General features: G+C 36.1%; 1 protein-coding gene across 1 annotated transcript in view; it reads right to left on the bottom strand.

The window, feature by feature from the left end:
- Positions 1 to 76: 76 nt before the first annotated feature.
- LOC127561274 (kinesin-like protein KIF28P) overlaps positions 77 to 19,633 on the bottom strand; it is a 57,888-nt gene continuing 38,331 nt past the window's right edge. The window contains exons 11-19 of the mRNA XM_051996562.1: positions 17,863 to 17,986; positions 13,312 to 13,456; positions 8,405 to 8,523; positions 7,210 to 7,317; positions 4,226 to 4,500; positions 2,153 to 2,310; positions 1,407 to 1,601; positions 1,053 to 1,156; positions 77 to 828 (exon numbers count right to left, since the gene is read on the bottom strand). Of these exons, the coding sequence (XP_051852522.1) occupies positions 676 to 828; positions 1,053 to 1,156; positions 1,407 to 1,601; positions 2,153 to 2,310; positions 4,226 to 4,500; positions 7,210 to 7,317; positions 8,405 to 8,523; positions 13,312 to 13,456; positions 17,863 to 17,986 (1,381 nt within the window). The 3' untranslated portion in view covers positions 77 to 675. The remainder of the gene's footprint in view (positions 829 to 1,052; positions 1,157 to 1,406; positions 1,602 to 2,152; positions 2,311 to 4,225; positions 4,501 to 7,209; positions 7,318 to 8,404; positions 8,524 to 13,311; positions 13,457 to 17,862; positions 17,987 to 19,633) is intronic.

Below are 19,633 nucleotides of genomic sequence, written 5' to 3'. Positions count from 1 at the left end.
TTGGGGGGTAGGGAGGTGGGGAGGGAAATGGCATCATATCTAAGAAGGTCCTGGCTTTGTCACACAGAGTTCAGCCTAGGGACCACATTCTGTGCCTCTTTTCTACTGTTACCTACAACAGTTATTCCACATTTTGGATAGACCAAGGAAGTGTAGTGATTGATACCTTACAGTATTCTGCTAAATCCATTTACATATAAAAGATTAAAGAAGCTGGATACTTACAGGAGGCCTGTAATGTCTTAGCTTGAGAAATTGTCCTCTCACTGTGTTCATACTTTGATAGAAAACCTTAAGAGCTTTGGCAAAGTCAGCATCACAGCTGGTCCGAGGGGTGCACATCTGGGGAGAGTCACTGTGATGTTGATGTGCAGCTATCTTAGACGCACTGGATAGTTTCTGATCTGAAGTAGAAAGGAAAGGGGAAGGGATTGGGTTTTTTTCAATGTAACTCAATCCAATATATAAGAATAGGCTACCTAATAAAATAATAGTGGAAAAGGGGAAAATGTGTTTGCAAAACTTTTGCCATCCTCTTAAATGAAAGATTTCACTCACTAATACTGAAAAATTACTTTGAAGCAAATAGATTTGTCTTTCCATGGCTTAGCAGTTATATGAAAAACAGTCTAATCTGAAGCCTGTGATTGATACCTTAATGAAGGTTTAAATATATCACTGACCTTGTCCAGGACTACATCCCCTTAGTGTGTCCTTGAGAAGCATGTTTTCTTCCCTTAGTTCTCTGTTAATATTTCTGAGCAGTTCTGTTTCCTGTTCTAACTTCAGCAGCTTCAAATAAAGTTCTGCCATTTGGTTTGATGTACCCTGTAAAGTAATTTTTGCATGTAATAACTTATTCTAGCCTAATCTTTTTATAGGATTACCTTACTATCTTTTCTGGAGATTATTACTTTAGCATAATGTAAAAAGTCCTTTTGAGGAGGCGGGAGCAAATGAAAGTGACATTGATTATGATGAAAAAAAAAAAACATTCATTACTCATAGGTATAGTGATTTTTCTATTTAATGTGTCATTTGAATACATTTACCTGATTGGTCTCTTGAGCTGTTAATGTTTTTGTATTGTCTACTAAAATGTTGCCTTCCCATGTGATAAGATCTTCTTGGGTGCAGTTTAGTTCAGCACAGCCTTCTGTGGTAGGAATTAGATTGTTAAAAAAAAAAAAGTTTCCTTCCTTAGTTCACTGGAGCAGACTACTACTGACTAGTATATAACTGCTAGTTATAGTCTAGATTAGGAGCTAGAAAGCCTTGTGAACATGAGCAAAGACTTGGTTGTAGAATGAGTTTTATCCCACTGAAAAAGCTACTCTTCCGATCCCTTTACTACCATGTATATGCAAACTTAACTAAAAAGATACTTGTCCCCAAAAGAAGGATACCTTGAAGACCCCATAAGTCAACGATCAGGGCATTTTTCTGTAAGTAATTCAAGAACTTGTGAGATGCATTCAAAGCCACAAAATGGATTGTCTCTTCAATTTTGGCATTTACGTTTTTCCAGACAGGCTTTGTGTACAAAGTGATTGGAAGATCATAGATTTTGTAGCTGAAAAAAAGAACCCAAAGAGAGCATTAGGACTATGGACTCATTTTCATAAACAAGGACAGGGCTCTTCAAGATTTTTAGCTATGTTTATTCTAAAATGTGGCCTTATGATTGCCCAGTTTAGCACTTCAGAAGCAACTAGAAGTTGCTACCATAATCTCAAGGATGCCTTGAAATTGTTCTTATGTATCTTTTGAAGAAAGCAGTGCTTCATGTGTTTGTCTCCTATATAGAATATTTTTTTTTCCAGTAGGTAAATCTTTTTAAGTCTGGACAATTTATAATGTGTAATGAATAACTCCAGAATATTATTATTATATAATACACACACACACACACACACACACACACACACATTATTTGGATACCACAACCTAAAATGGTGGTAGATTGGTTTAGTGGAAAGAGATCTTGGCTGTTAAATCACATCTCGTATAATATGGAGATATTATACATATATGTGTGTGTGTGTGTGTGTGTATGTAGATGTATTATGCAATTGAAAAAAAAGTAGAGAAAATATAAATAATTTGAATGGCCTCAAACTTAGACTACCAGGTTAACAAAGAACATAGTTACCAGGAGCCAATGGCGCACAATACCCAATTTGTATACCCCTCCTTGTATTTTCCTTGAGCCATTTAACACCAAGGCACTGTATAATCTGAATCTGGAAATCAATCCTCTTGCCAAGCAGCTCCAAAGGATCAATAACCACATCATCTTCACCATTGGCCCTGTAAAACAGGAGAGGCAAATACATTGTCCACTAAGATATTGACTGTTACCATGAAGCATCATTAATGGATAGGGAAAGAGCTATGAAGGGAAGAGGCTGCATCACCAGCTCTATGGTAACACTTGGAAGTCACTGACATCCTTAAGGTTGGTTATCCTAATCTCACCACCAGCAGGCCCCAAACTTTTTTGATCACTCCTTCCCCAACTTAATACAGTGTGGGCATATAATAAATGCATTTTTAGTCGTTCAAATAAATGTATACTTAATTATAAGTAATATGTACTACTAGATAATTATGTACATTATAAAACAAATTGAAATCTTAAAAGGTTGAGATGAAAATGAAATGATCCTTGAGGCAATAGGAAGCCACTGGCACTTACTGATCTGAATTAGGGTGGTAACTGTGAGTAGAGTGAGTGATAATGGATGAAAGAGTAGTATTTGTAATTGGTTGTCTTTGATTGTAAAAGAAGACCAAAAAGACATCACTGATTATAAATTGTAACTAGCGTCTATAATATTTGACAACTGATTGATTGGCAGTGAAACTTAAAGTGAGGAGTTGAAGATAATCTTCAGGTTGTTAATGTAGATGATTGGAAGGTTAATGGTGCTCTAAAAAAAATTAGAGGAGCTTCAAAAGCTGGTTGGTTTAGGGAAAGCAAGATAATTTATTACTTTTACATAATACTTTATTTGTTCTCCCCAAATTACATGTAAAAATAATTTTTTAACATTTATTGGTTTTTTAAGTTTTGAGTTCTAAATTCTATCCCACTACCCAGGAGTACAGAACCTGAGGGAAGGATGCCTACTGAAGCCACAAGATGATCTGAGAACAGGACAAGGGTACATTAAGGAACAGGTTGTGAATTTTGCATGTGTGGTTGCTAGTGCAATTGCACAGAACATTGTTATAATTGCACTGAGAAGTTAACTCCCAGGGTAGAAGGGGCTGTGTTGAAAGTTTGCATAGCTATGTGAGACATCATGGGAAGCATACAGCACAGACTCTCAGAAATGGTAGGATACTACCTATCAACTAGTCTCCCACTGGGGACACATTGTGGCCTTTGCAGGATTTAATGCTCCTCCTTTGAAGACAACCAAACTAGACCACCTAGTTTGTGCCAGAGATGTTATTAAGCATCAAAGACCGCATGGCTGGAAATAGAGACAGATTGAGAAAAAGCAATTTGATTTGGTTGAATATAAAACTGGTGTCCCCAGAATACTTAGGGAGCCAGAGGAAGGCCTCCATCACATTGGAAAGATCCTTTTTAGGTTATTTATTTTAAAAATGAAAATAATTTAGATAGGATTAGGAATGAGAAAGGGACTATGTTATGCACTGGTAGCAACAATATTAACATGAAATCAAGTTTTCATCAAAATATTAAGGATCATGCTTGTTATTTTAAATTTCTCTATCAAATTATCATAGAGGCACGAGGCAAGTAAAATATATGTCATGGATATGCTTGATGGCCATGAAAGAGATCAATTGTCAGTTCCGTAGAATAGTACTAATTGTTAGATTGCTGCATCTTTGGACACAGTCACTGGGCCTGGAGTCTCAAATCTGGCCTCTAACACTTAATAGCTATGTGACCCTGGGGAAGTCCCTTCACCCTATTTACATCAGTTTCTCTTCTGTCAAATGAACTGGAGAAGGAAATGGCAAAAATATTCCAGTAATTTTGCTGAGAATATTCCAAATGGGATCACGAAGAGGCAGACAAACTAAAAAATAAGTGAAAACTGCCCAAAGTTCTAGCACAGTATTATCTGTATAGCAGATAGTTAATTAATACATGATTAAACATGGCTCCAAGTTGAGCACATTTATCTGAATTTTCCAAATATCAGAACAATTTCAAAAGAAGTGAAAGGAGGAAGAAACATACTCTCCTGTGCTGGAACATGGAATTATGTTGATGAGTACAATGGCCTCTTCCAGTCCTTCAGAGTTCAAAAGTTCTACCTGCTCTTCTAATTTTATGCCGTAAGCAAGAGACTGGAGCCAGACATGAGCAGATCCTAAATGAATGGCCTCAATAGGATCCCAGAATGGATCATCTTCTTGAGCGACATGGATGTCTCCTCCATCCAGAAAGTGCTGGTAAAATTCTTCCATTAGGTATTTCCTGTTAATGAACTTGGCTTTAGACCAAATCCATACCTGAAAATACAAAGTAAAATCAGCAATATTTTAATGATGATTTTTTTTTTTTAGCTCTTAGGATTTTTATTCCAAGTGGATAAATGGAAGAGTTGTTAAGTCATTCATTCATGTTCAATTCTTTTGTCATTCCATAGATATAGTCTATGAGATTTTCTTGGCAAGGATATTGGAATAGTTTACCATTCCAATTCAGTTAACTTTACAGATAAGGAAATATAGGTAAACATTAAGTGATCTATTGAGAGTTACACAGCTAATTAAATGTTTTCTTGAGTCCTAGTCTAGCTCTCTCACAAACTGCTACCTTGCTGCCTTATGAAAGCTTTTGCTTTCTTAAATATTTGTTAAATTCAATTGAGTCAGAGAAGAGAATGAAACTGGCTCCCATTTTATAAAAATCAAGTTATTGCTTCAAAATAATAAATAAGTGTGCTGTGTTGTGATTCAACTTACTCTCTTTCACCCATCTGATGCAATGATTGGCCAGGCTTAGTGGTGCAGTCTATGATCATTAAGGGAAGTTCACAGGGCTCAGAACTATAACCTTGCATCATTCCCATAATGTCCAAACAATTCAACTCATATACACACTCATAGTTTGAGATAAACACATCCCAAAACACATAGCTCAAAATGAAAAAGGTCAAGGAGTGGCCATCTCAATCCTAGACCATTTCCCTCAGTCTTTCCAAGAGGCCTGAGTTGGGCAAAACCTCCTACAGATAAGGTGTGTGACTAACAGAAAATTCACAGAAGCTACCAGTTATCTGGGAAACTGCAACATTCCATTTGCGACTCAAAAAAAAAAATGTTTAAAATTTTAGGAGCTCAGCAGTTTAGCAACTTTGTGGCTTGTGAACAATCATTTGTGCCCGTTTTTTCCCCATTACAAATAACCTTCACTTTCTATTTTATTTATTTCTGAAATTTATAATTATCAGTTCAGGTGCTGACTTTGCAAGACCCAGGGACCTCTTCCCATCTTTATCTCATCCTGGTCCATATTTTATCAAAAATGACCATAGAGGATTTGTCCAATACCCCAGATGCTTTTCCCTTGGTTTTTTGTGCCTCTATATATTAGTGGCCTTCTCAGTTTGTCCATCTCTTATTGCTTCTCATTCTTAGGATATGACTGGCTCTCTTTTCCTTTCCAGTCATAGTTTCAGGATGATTTGCCTCTATTTTGTACATATGTAAGTTTTCAGAATATTGTGGCTGGTTGGGGTTCTATAACTTAAAGATTTTGAAAAGGACCCAAATCAGCTGACATGGAAGTGAATATGAGACCAAAGGACTATTTGACTGGAGGGAGAAGATAGAGTGAGTACCTCCATAAGGCCTCAGAGAGATTAAGGCTGTTAGGAGATGGTGACTTGCTCTTTTTTTGTCTTCATCAAGGGATCAGAGTCCTAGTTCTATAACTGGAGAGATCTTATAAGCTACTGAGACTAATGCTCCCATTTTGCAAGTGAGGAAAGTGATGAAACAGTGTTTAAGTGGCTTGCTCAGGGTCAGAGAATCACAGAATTTGAGAATTGGAAGGATCCTCATCACTTCCATATTTGAAAGAATCCCCACATAACATACCTGATAAGTGACATCAGAGTCTAAGGATGGGATTTGAGACTAGACTTGTGTCTAGATCACATGTAAAAAAAGAATTTCTGGATTTTTAATGAGGGGAACTGATCAAAGAAATTGTATAATTCTCCATTTTCATCATTTTTTTTCCTTCCATTGAATGTCAGTAGTTTATAATATTAACTTTTGAAACAGTAGATAAAGTGCCAGATCTGAAGTCAGGAAGATAACTCTATGGTCCTGGACAAGTCACTTTAGCCCTGTTTGCCTCAATTTTCTCATCTGTAAGATGAGCTGGAAAAAGAAATGGCAGACCACTCCAGTACCTTTGTCCAAAAAATCCTCCCAAAAGAGTCACAGAGAGTTGGACACAACTGAAAACAACACAACTTTTCAAATAGACAAAAGAATAGGAAATTGGGTAAAAAAATTTGCTCTCAGGAAAATACATAAATTTTTTTCGTTTTGTTTTGAGAGCAGTGGCAAAATAGCTTCCATTGTTTATTGGTTTATTCTGAGATCTGGATTAGACTCATGTTTGCACTCCTTTCTTAGTCTTCCAAATCTTTCCCATTGCTCTGGATGTTTATTCCATGGGTCATGGTTCCTTTACTTTTAGAGTAGATTCTTCAATTTGTCTTTTTACCTTTTGCTCACCTACACTTCTGTTATTCTGTTTCCTTGGGTAAGGGAAACATTTTCAAATGAAGCATTTCACCTACAAATAACTGTTTATGCCTTCCCCATGCAGCCTCACCTCTTTTTTTCCCCTCCTTTTTAAAAAAGCTTTTTATTTTCAAACATTTGCATAGATAATTTTTAACATTCACCCTTGCAAAACCTTGTGTTCCAAATTTTTTTCCTCCCTCCCTCCCCTCCAGGTCCCTTCCCTAAATGGCAAGTAACCCAATATATGTTAAACATGTGCAATTCTTCTATACATATTTCCACAATTATCATGCTGCACAAGAAAAATCAGATCAAAAAGAAAAAGATGAGAAAAGACAAAATGCAAGCAAATAATAATGAAAAGTGACAATGCTATATTGTGATCCACACTCAGTGCTCACAGTTCTCCCTCTGAGTGCAAATCATTGAAGCTGGCCCGATGTCCAGCCTTACCTCTTGAGTCTCTCTGTTGGTCACCTTCACAATGACTTCCTTTTGTAGATCATAACCTTTGGAATCAGATGATGCCAAATTCTTCACTTTGAGCTCCATTTTAAGCCCCTGGAAAAGGAAACCCCTTTCAGAAGGTTCAGAATATATCCTCCATTATCATACCATTTCACTTATAGCTAAGAAATGAATTTTGTCAAGTGTGCTAGCCTGAACATATTATTACTTTTCAAAGGGAGAAAGGAGTGTATACAAACAGGACAAACTGCGGCAAATTGTTCATGCCAGCCCAATTAATGAGATCAGGTGGTTTCTGCCACAGCTTAGCTGTATGATCTTGAACAGCTTCGAAAGCTATGTGTTTCTTTAAAAGGATACTACTAAATGACTACTAAGGTCTCTTTCAGTTATGAGCATATGTTTTTATTAAACCAAAGATGTTATTTTAATAACAAACTTTATTTTTATTTTATTTTCTGAGGCTGGGTTTCCTGATCTTACCTAGGCTGGGCCCAACTCTTTGATCTCCGCCAGTTCACTAAGGGGCAGCCAGCTAGTGGCCCTCTCCTTACCTGCTGGGTTCTCAGCCCTGCTGCTGTTCAGACCACCTGAATTCAAGCCATTTCCCAGCCTCAGCCTCCCTAGCTCTAGTTTAAGAGCCTTAGAAAGGAGTTATTTATTCACAGTCCTACTGAACCTCTGGTGATTCCATGCTTCCACTAAGGTAGCAGTCATGACACAGTATTTAAGGCAAGACACTATGAATTTCTGAGGTATCTGTTTAAATTTAAAATATTGCTTCATGCTCAGTTCACTCCACTCACTGTAGTTTTGAGTTGTCTTCTTTCTGGAGAGAGGAATCTATGTGGATTTCTTAAAATTACAGATTTAGAAGCAGAAAGGGATCTTAGAAACAAATTCAAACTCCCTCATTTTATACATGAGATTGAAACTGATCAAGGCTAAGTGACTGGTCCAGGGTTACTCAACTAGTAACTTTCTGAAATACAATTCGAACTCAATTCAACTCAAAGCATAGTGCTGCTGCTTTGCTTTCTGTAGCACATAACTGCTTACACTAAGGAAGGTGTATATGTTTGTGTGTGTAAGTAAAAGGCATCCCAGAAAAGGACTAACCAAATTAAAAGTACAGACTATTTGAGAAGTGAGACACTAGCTGAGCTACATTGCTAAATACCTTCATCAGTTCTTCACTCATTTGATTTGCTTCGGCAACCAAGGGTATCAATTTAATATAATCCTGGAATACAGCCAGAATACTGGGATCAACTTTCCCATCTTTATCATTTAGAGCACCTTTTAGGAAACAAAAACTAAATTCACTTTCTTTAATTTAAAAAATTCTTAATAATACTTTATTTTTTCCCCCAATTACATGTCAAGACATTTTTTAGCATTCATTTTTACAAGATCTAAGTTTCAAAATTTTCTCTCTTCCCTCCCCTGATCTGAAAATGGTAGGCAACTTGATATAGGTTATACATGTGCTATCATATAAAACATAGTTCCCTATTAGTCACATCAAAAGGGGAAAAAAACCACAGCAGATCAAAAAAAAAAAATGAAGTGAAAAAACAATCTTCAATTTCATTAAGAGTCACCAGTTCTTATTCATATGTGGATAGCATTTTTCTTCTTAGTCTTTTGTACCTATTTTAGAGCATTGTGTTGCTGAAAAGAGATGTGTTATTCATAATTGACTGTCACATAATATTGCTAATACTATGTTCAATGCTTTCCTAGCTTTGCACATTTCACTTGGTATCAGTCAGTTCACATAAGTCTTCTCAGATTTTCTGAAATCTGCCTGTTCATTATTTCTTATGTCACCATAATATTCCATTATATTCATATACCATTTCTTCAGCCATTCCCTAATTAATGGGCATTCCCTCAATTTCCAATATTTTGCCACAATTAAAAGAGCCGCTATCAACATTTTTGTACATGTAGGGTACTTTCCCCTTTTTTATGATCTCTTTAGGTTAGAGACCTGATAGTGATATTGCTGGACCAAAGATTATAGACAGTTTGGTTGCTTTTATAGGCATAGCTGCAAATTGTTCTCCAGAATGGTTGGATCAATTCACAACTCCACTAGCAGTTCAATGGTGCCCCAATTTTCCCACATCCTCTCCAATATTTATCATTTTCTTTTTTTGTCATATTAACCAATTTGATAGGTGTGAGGTGTTCCTCAAGCATTGTTTTATTTCTCTAATCAAAATAATTTAGAGTACTTCTTCATATGCCTATAGATACCTTTGATTTCTTTATCTGTAAACTATTCATATATGTTATTGATATGGTCAATTAATGTTGATAGTTTTCCTAATATTGATTGAATCAACCTTGTATTCCAGAACAAATATATTTGGTCAGAGTATATAATCCTGATGATATATTGCTATGTAATTACCTTGCTAGTATTTTGTTTAAAATTCTTGCTTTTAATATTCATTAGGGAAAGTGTTCTATAATTTTCTTTCTCTGTTTTAGCTTCTCCTGATTTAGGTATCAGCAGCATATTTTATCTTAGGAGTTTTGTAGAACTTCTTTGCCTATTTTCTCAAATAGTTTTTATAGAATTATAATTCATTGTTTTTGGAATATTTTATAGATTTCTTTTGTGAACTCATCTGGTCCTGAGGATTTTTTCTTAAGGAATTCATTTATGGCTGTTCAATTCCTTTTTCTAAAATGGGGTTATTTGGACATTCTATTTCCTAATCTCTTAATATAGGGATACTTTATATTTTCATAAATATTTATCAATTTTACTTAAATTGTCAGATTTATTGGCATATATTTGGGCAAATCAGTTTCTAATGATTGTTTTAATTTCTGTTTCATTGGTGATTTCAACTTTTTCATTTTTGATACTGGATATTTGGTTTTCTTCTTTTTTTAAATCAAATTAAGCCATGGCTTATTTTTCTGTTTTCCCTTCATAAAAACAGCTCCTAGATTCATTTTATTAGCGCAATAGTTTAAAATTGTTTTTTACAGTTTCTATCTATCTTATCTATTTCTTCCTATAACCCATTTAACTTCTTTAAGAATTTATATGTTAACATGATAAATGTGGAAATATGTTTAGAAGAATTGCACACGTTTAAACTATATTGGATTATTTGGTGTCTAGGGAAGGAGAATGGAGGGAAAGAAGGCAGAAAAATTTGGAACACAAGATTTTGCAAGGGTGAATGTTGAAAACCAATTTTGCATTTATTTTGAAAATAAAAAACTATTATTAATTTTTTAAATGTAAGAAAAAAAAGAATTTGGGTGCTAGCTCTTTCTGTAGTGGCAAGGAACTGGAAATTGAGTAGATACCCATGGAAATCTACTGATAGGTAGGGAATAACTGAATAAATTATTTATGTGAACATAATGGAACATTATTGTTCTATAAGAAATGATGAGCAGACTGATTTCAGAAAAACCTGGAAAGTGAAGTAAGCAGAACTAAGAAAATATTGTATATGGTAACAAGATTATGTGATGATCAACTATGATGGACTTGTCTCTTTTCAACAATGAGGTGATCCAAGACTATTCTAACAGACTTGTCATAGAAAGTGTCATCTGCATACAGAGAGAGAGAAGTATATAAAACTGAAGGTTGATCAAAGTATGGTATTTATCTTTTTATTGTTGTTTGCATGTTTTTTTTCCCTTTATATTTGGTTTGTCTTGTGTAGTATAATGAACGTGGAAATATTTTTATAAGAATTGTACATGTCTAATCTATATTGGATTGCTGCATGTATTTGGGAAAATAAATTTAAAATACTATTAAATAAATATTATTTATAATGTAAATATGTATAGTATGTACATAATGCATATATAATATATAATGTACAATAATATAATATAAAATATTATTAAAAAAGAATTTGAATGCTATACCAATTGAGGCATATATGTTTAGTCATGATATAGCTTCGTTGTCTAGTATCTTTTAGCCAGATAGTTTCTTTCTCTTCTCTTTTTTAATTAGGTCTATTTTTGCTTTTACTTTGTCTGAGATCAGGATTGCTACAATTCTTTTGGTGCTATAAATAGGTAACTGATAAGGAGTTCATATGTGGTCAGTACTGTCCACTCCTGACTACTGCCAAAACCTGTTATCATCTGCCGGCTGCCATAGAATATAGAGATGGAGGATATCAAGGAGTAGTCCTCTGATATGGCTTTAGGGACTTCCAGGGGACAACTCTGGAAAAAGTTGTCCGAATTGTTAGAGTAGGGAAAACTAAAAAACTTGGGTTTTCACAATCCCTTGAAGGAAGACTCTTTCTTCTGATTGCTGGGGACAGTTCTAGAGCACAATCTGGAGAGAATATTATGACTTTTCCTACAAGCTGCCTGTATTTGAGCTGCTGTTGAGCATAGGTCCACATGTGCATAGGGAAGCTCCAATTGCGCCTGGAGAATTCTCAGTGATGAGGAGGAGTTGCTCCTTAGGCTGGTAATGCTACCCCAGTCTCTTCTTTTCAGGATACAAAGGTCACCTGCAGGGAAGCTTGTGTCCCTGGCTAGAAGGCTCTTCTTCCTCTGTGGTTTCAGAACAGAGACCTTCTTAAAGTTCTTTGCTGAGTCATCCTATCAACATGTGTCCAAAGAGACACCAGCCATAGGCCTAAGTCAGAGAAGAGGAATTCAGCAAGGAAAGGTAATGAGCTTTACATCATTTCATCCTGTCTTTGTGCTGGTTCTGTTGTTCCAGGATTTGTTTCAAGATATAATTTTATGGTCGTTTGGAGGTAAATATGGGAGAGTTATGGCAACTTACTGCTTACTCCGTCATCTTGGATCCCAGAAGTCAATGAACTTTTATTTAGCAAATATCCAACCTGAAAAGACTTTTTCATTCATTCCATGTATGCCAAGAATACCTGCCAACTGAGAGATTCTCTGCTAAGTACTCCTTAATCAACAAAGATGTCTATGGTACTGATGCTGTATTGAAGGAGTCTATTGTTTAATAGTAAATTTTTTTATTATAGCTTTTTATTTACAAGACATATGCATGGGTAATTTTTCAACATTGACCCTTGCAAAACCTTCTGTTCCAAATTTTCCCCTCCTTCCTTCCACCCCCCCCCCACGGCAGTTTCCAATACATGTTAAAATATATGTTACATCCAATATATGTATCAATAGTAATTTTCTGATCAAAATACCATATACTTCCCTGCTTTTAATAAAAGTAGCAGTTTCTCATAAATATATGAAACCAAAAATCCTTAAGTAAATATAAGGTACTAGTCTTAAGACAGAGCACCAATGAAAAGGGATTAGCAAAGGCTTCTTGCAATAGAAATGATACCTGAGCTGAGTTCTGAAGAAAGGAAGGTAAGAGGTAGAGGTCAGAAGGGAGGTCATGGCAAGAAGGACATGAACCATGGAAGATGGCATGCTGAAGTTCATACAGAGTTAGTCATTAATCCAGGAGAAGGAACAGAAAAGCAAAAATAAGTCTGATTATTTTGCCAAAGAAAACATTGGAGGTAGGAGGGAGAAATTACTAAGGATGACTTATGAATTTTATCTAATAAGAATCTTATCTCTATTACCTCTGACCATAGGTATTACCATTTTACCAGGCAAATTTTAAGAATGTTTGTCCCCTTTTATGAAGCAGAGGCAACTATAATAAAATATAAAAAATACTGGATTTGAAGTGAGAATATATGTTCAAGTCCTGGTGTTCTTAGACAACTCACTTAACTTTTCAGAACCTCCATTTCTTCATTTATAAAAAGAAGGTTGAATTATATCAAGACTTATGGACCATTTCTCAGAATCATGTTTTTAAATATACAAAATATAATACATAGGATTAGAAAGAAACTAAAAGTTAATGGAGGTGAAGATGTAATTTTTCTCATCCAAATTCCTGAACATCATGAAATCTAAAGAGTCTATAAATGGTGTGCAAATCTGCCTCTATTCTAGGAGAAACACAATGGAGGTGACAATTTTTGGAAAGAGATAATGACACTTGTAACAAAGGCAATCAATTAAGTCAATGCACTGGAAACATCAAAAATAACACATGTGGGTTATGCTTACCAAGTTTGTCTACACTAACTCCTTCTGCTGCTGCGAGTTCAGATTGAAAAAAGTCATAATCAAACCTGGCCAAATCTTCACTGCTACGTTCAGAAGGAAATCCAATGTAGAGATAGGCACTGTTGGATCCCAAAATAACTCGGTCCTAGGGAAAACAAAGTGGATTAAAGAATCCCAACATGTTTGATAGTAAATGTAACTATTTTAGAAGGAATTATAATTCTGCCACTGATCTGGAGGGGGTATAAGTCTTAAGGTATAGGAATAGGGATGGAAGTCCTGGTTTTATAAATATAGAGAATTCCCAGGAAGGGAAACACCTTCTAATAGAGCAAATTGGCACCTTTCTTGTAATTTATATTCTTAGAAACTGATTAGGACATTGAAACATCAAGTAATTTATCGAGAGTTAAATATAGGATGTGAAGATGGGAGGGAGAGTACAATAATGGATAGAGAACTACCAGTAGAACAAGGAGGACCAGGAAGTCTTGTCTCATATACACACACATGTGCATGTATATATATATATATACATGTATATGTCTGTATATACATACACACAGAGAGAGAAAAGAGACAGAGAATCACCTATATGACTGGAAGTGAAAACAAAATACTTCAGGGCTAAATCACAACTTAAAAGGTAGTGAGAATAGGGACAACCTTCCCACAAACTAAAAGGATAATAATAACAAGGATACTAAGGAACAGTAAGTCAAGTCACACCTTTATAAGTGTGCTGCATAATCCCAAAAGAATTTGTGCTTCTGAAAATAATAACTTACATTTGAACAGCACTTAGTTTTACAAAGTACTTTTTGGAATCTCCTCTTGCCCCCACACTCTCTTGAAAGACATCACATCTTTGATATGAAGCATCACAAAACTTTTGAGTTGGAAGGAATTTCAAGTGCATCTCATTCAATGCCCTAATTTTACAAGTGAGGACACAGACCCAGAGAGACAAAATGATACACAAAGAGTCTTGCAATGAGGCAACAGGAAATGCAGAGCTACAACTCCAGTCTTCTTTCAATGCTCTATTACATCATTGTGTTTCTCTTGTTTTCTCTTAACTATTCACAAAACAGTTTTTGATGTTATCACTGTTCTCTGTTCTCTCCAAAGTTACTAATGGTTTCTTAGTCGCCAAATCCAATGGCCTCATTTCCTTGCTCTCTCTGCAGCCTGTGACACACTTTCTTCTCTCTGCCCTCTCCTGGTTCTCCTCCTATCAGTCCAACCACTCATTCCGTTTCTTTGCTGAATTCTACTTCAGATCATGCCCTCTAATCAGGTGTCCCTCGGAATTCTCTTCTCCATTTCCTACTTTATTTGATGACTTCTTTATTTCCTATAGATTTAATGATCATCATCTCTCTGTTAATAATTCTCTGCTGGATCTTCATTTTCACATCTCCAACTGTGTTTCAGAAATCTTGAACTGAATTTCCAGTAGACATATGGAAATTCAAATGTCCAAATCAAATTCATTTCCTTTTTCCTTAAATCACTTTCCCCTCTTACCTTCCTTCCAATCTGTTTATATAGAGGGCAACACCATCCTCCAAGTCCCTCAGGTTCACAACATAGGTCATTCTGGATTCATCTCTCTGTCTCACCCACTACGTCCATACTGTTGCCACGGCCTGTTGACTTTTCCTTTGCAACATCTTTTTTCTAAGTCTCCTTCTCTCCTACATTGCCACCTTACATGTGGACTATTACAACAGCCTTGTTGGTGGGTCTGCTGCCTCAAACTTCTCCCCACTCCAGTCCGTCCTTCATTCAGCCACTAAGGTAACTTTCCAAAAGCAAATAATTGATCATGTCTTTAACCTATTGAATAAAATCTAGTGATTTCCTCTTGCCTCCAAAATTGAATACAAAATCCTCTGGCATTCAAAGCCCTTCAAAATGGAATCTTCTCCTACCTTTCCAGTCTTCTTATACCTTACTGCCTGCCATATTCTCTTTGATCCAGTGGTGCTGGCTCTTCCTTGCTGCTCCATGAACAACACATTCCATTTTAGGACTCTGGGAATTTTCTCTTCACTGCTCCTCTGCTTAAAATGTTCTCCTCATTTCCACCCCAGGCTTCCCTGGCTTCTTTCAAGTCCCAACTAAAATCATATCTTCTATAGGAAGCCTTTTCCATTCCTTCTTAATTTGAATGCTTTCTTTTAACTATTTCCTATTTATCCATGGATACACTTTGTTTAATATATATTTCTTTGCTTGTTTTCTCCCCACTGGATGATGAGCTCGTTGAGAGCAGGGTCTGTCATCTTCTCTTTTTTTTGTATCTCCAGTGCTTAGGCACATTGGTGCTTAATAAATGATCATCAATCGAATAATTAACAAAGAGGGGATTTATTAAGTGCCTGTGTGCCAATTATTTTTATTTAACAGCTAAAGAAAATGAAATTCAGCTGGTACCCTGCCATTATCCAAGATTACCTAAAGAATAGAGATGAGGGAAAAACTTATACTTCCTCATTTATATCAGGTCTACAATGGATATTGTAGGATGCCTCCACTACTGGTGCCTCACACCCCACTTAAAAAAATATATCATTTTAATTTTTCCCAATTACATGTTAAAACAATAATTTTTATTAGATTATTTTAAAATTTTGAATTCCAAATTCTTTCCCTCCCTTTCTCCTCTCTTCCTTAATGCTGCAAACAATTCTTACACCCTACTTTAAGAATTTGTTATAAAATTCACGAAGTATATTTCATAAGAATAAAATTAATTTTCACATGGTTTAAGATCTTTCTTTGCTAAACACTCTAAGATCAAAGAACAGGTTAAAATACTTTTACAAAATTAAATCCTTATAAGTTAAGAGTGACAGAAAGGGTCAAGAAGATTTGAATTTGGGACAGCTAGGTGGTGCAGTGGATAGAGCACCAGCTCCAAAGTCTAGAAGACCGGAATTCAAATGTGGTCTCAGACATTTAATACTTCCTAGCTATGTGATCCTGGATAAGTCACTTAACCCCAATTGACTCAGCAAAAATTAAAAAAAAAAAAGGCAAGAAAATTTAAATTTGAGTCCCAACTCTGTCACTTACTAGTAATACATGTACTTTACATGAGATGTCATTTCTTCTCAACCTAATTGTTGACTTGTTATTATTTTTATTCTCATCACTCCCAAGTTCTATGTTAATATAGGGGTATTTGGATAGTCCCTTAATTGGGACTAAAAATTACATCTCTCTTATTTAAACAGTTAGCTCAGAGCTTCCACTCTGGGTTATTATTTAGCAAACTGGAAAAACCTCTTTTCTCATAAGCTGTTCTTCTTTTTCATTTTCACTACACATAAAAATCTTTAGTCTACTAGGCTTAAGCAAACATCAAAGTTGCTAGCTATATAATTCCTTAATAACATAAGAAATAACAGTATAAAACATTTACAATGCTTTCTCTGTGAGAAAAGTCATAGGGTTACCTCTACCATCTTTTGACTTCTCACTTCTGAGACAATCTCATCATTTAATGTCTCTAGTTAACACCCAAGTTTCTCAAGCATACTTTTCCTATTCATAATATAAGATTGAAACTTAATCCCTGCCTTGTCAGGTATAATCTCTAACAAGGATTCTAGTCTCTCTAGAACAAAGGATCCATGGACTCCTAAATGACCAATGGATAAATTTCATATGGGTCAATGAAAAATTTTTTGTACATTTATTGGAATTGGTTTTTGGTATAATTGTATTCCTTTGAAATTCTATGTATTTTATTTTATGCATCTAAACATTATTCTAAAGGGGATTCCCAAAGAGATCCCCAACACACAAAAAACTAAGAATTGCTCTAAAACAGTAGTTAAAATTTCTGGTCTCCTACAAGTTCCTCAAAGAAAGACAATTAAACTGTAGTTGGTCAAGCTCCAAATTCTCTTAAAGAGACAGTAACAATTTCTGGTTTGTGTAGGAGATATACTAATTACCATTGAGTCACTTCATTTCCCTGACTCTCAGAGGTATCTCATATATGAAAAGCAGCTTACATCACCACCCACTCTAAAGAGTCTAAGAAGCAAAAAATGATATGCCTATAATAATAAATCTAAATAATGTCTAAAAGTATACCTAAAAGATAATATATCTAAAGCAGAAATCCCAGAGAGATGAAGTCATGTATGCAGGAAATCAAGCTGGTACAGTGGATAGTACTGAACTTGGAGCTAGGAAGACTTAAGTTCAAATCTAGTCTCAGACACTTATTATTAGCTGGGTAGCCCTGGCAAGTTACTTAACTTCCTTCAGTCTTAGTTTTCTCATATGTAAAATGGGCGTCTGCCTCCCAAGGTTATTGGGAAGATAAAGCGAGATAACATTTGCAATGTGCTTTGCAAATCCTGAAGCCGCTGCTGTTCTTATATAGCACCTCTCTTCTTGGGGGGAGGGAACACAGAAAACAGGTTACACTGGACCCATATATATATTTATTTCTATTTTACCTATTCATTTATTTATCTATCTGCTTGTTTGTTCATTTATTCATTAATTTGCAGATGGTTAGGTTACCAGATGCTGCAGCGTTGTCTTTGTGACTGTAGGCACACCGTTGACAATGACTCTGCACTTGCTCTGTGGTGTCACTGTGACTTCTCCATCCGTGTTGGTGAATGTGGCATGTTTATCAGAAATTCTGCAAGGACAGAAGATTCATGGGTCATCAGTAAGTTGTCACAAAAGAAGGAAGATCTTTCTTTTCCATTCCATTCCTTACAGATATTATTTCATTTTGTCCTCACAGATGTGGGAGATAGGTGCTATTATCATCCTCATTTTACTGATAAGGAAACTAAAGTAGAGAGAGACAGACAGAGAAAGACACACGGAGATGGAGAAAGGAAAGACAGAAAGACAGACATAGAGAAAAAGACACACACACAGAGAGAGAAAGAGAGAGGCAGAGAGGGGTAAGTGTCTTACCCAGGGTCACAAAGCTAGACTGTGTCTGAGATCAAATTTGAACTCAGATCTCCCAGACTCCAGGTCCAATCTTCCATCTGTTATATCATCCACTTGCTCATAACTATATTTATTCTGTGATTACTGAAGGTAAAGACTAACACTTGCACACACAGAATGATATGTATTACAAAGAACAGTATAAATAGATACTACCTCTAGAATAGAGAATTTCCAGTGTTGAGAAAAAAGGAAAGAAACAGAAATCAGGCCCATAATTTCAGTGGCACAAGTGATGGCTGAGGAGCTGAATGATGTGATTGTAGGCTCAGGCACCAGATGATGTGATTTAGGAGAGCACCGAATATTGAGGTTCGGTTATAGGAAGAATTCACATTGGCCATTCTCTGGCAAAATATAGGTTTATATGCGAGAAGAGGTTACAGACAAAATAAGGAGATATGCTAGACACAGGAGGGATAAATATGAAATAGGATTGGGAGCACACACAGCAAGGCAAGGGGTTTTAATACTTAATGATGGAAAAGACAAGTTCCCTAGGGGAATTCAAAACTAGCCAAGAGAAAGGAAACATCCCTTGAGATTGACGCGTGCTTTTAGCTGGAAGCATCCTAAAAGAGTTGGTTATCTAAAAGGAGAAAAACACCAAAAGGCATAATTGGGGGTGAGGAGACACATGAGGTAGAGCACCATAATGAATTGACCCAAAGAGGTTTGGCAAAAATGGTGCGGGCCACAGGCAGATTTATAGGGGAAATTTAATCTCAGGGACATGACTGGGATTTCTGATGGGACACAGTGGGTCTATTCATGGGAGTTGGTGGGGGTAGAACTTCTACAGAGAGTGAGACCACAAAGCTAAACTGATTGCTATCAGTGCCCTGTCCCAGGGAGGAATTCCATCGATGTTTCATTCTTTCTCTGTCAACTGCACCCAGGACCTCATCATGGGGAACTTCCAGATTAGGAAATTCCTTCTATTCATATAGGTTTGTATCTCCTTTGCTGCTTAGCAAAGAGGTGCCAGACAACTGAGAAGTTCAATGACTTGTCCAGGCTCAAACCAATATGTGACAGAGATGGTCTTCCTGGCTTCAAGGCTAATTCTATATACTCTCCTTGTTTTGATAGTTCTATTCTATACAAAATTTAATCTGTCTCAGAGTCAGTGATGGAATATGATTTTGTGGTCCCCTGATTTTAGAGGGGCTTCTAACAATAAGTTAGTAAATCCTAAATCTTCTGACTTTGGAGTCTGCCTCGGGAAACTCCCATGCCCAAATCTGTCTGACTCTGAAGACCACTCCTTAATCAGGTAGCTTCTGACCTCAGAATGGTCCCACAGATCCCTAAGACAGTA

The sequence above is a fragment of the Antechinus flavipes genome, chromosome 4 (assembly GCF_016432865.1).
Source record: "Antechinus flavipes isolate AdamAnt ecotype Samford, QLD, Australia chromosome 4, AdamAnt_v2, whole genome shotgun sequence".
Taxonomy (NCBI): domain Eukaryota; kingdom Metazoa; phylum Chordata; class Mammalia; order Dasyuromorphia; family Dasyuridae; genus Antechinus; species Antechinus flavipes.
This window is presented reverse-complemented; position numbering and strand designations above follow the sequence as displayed.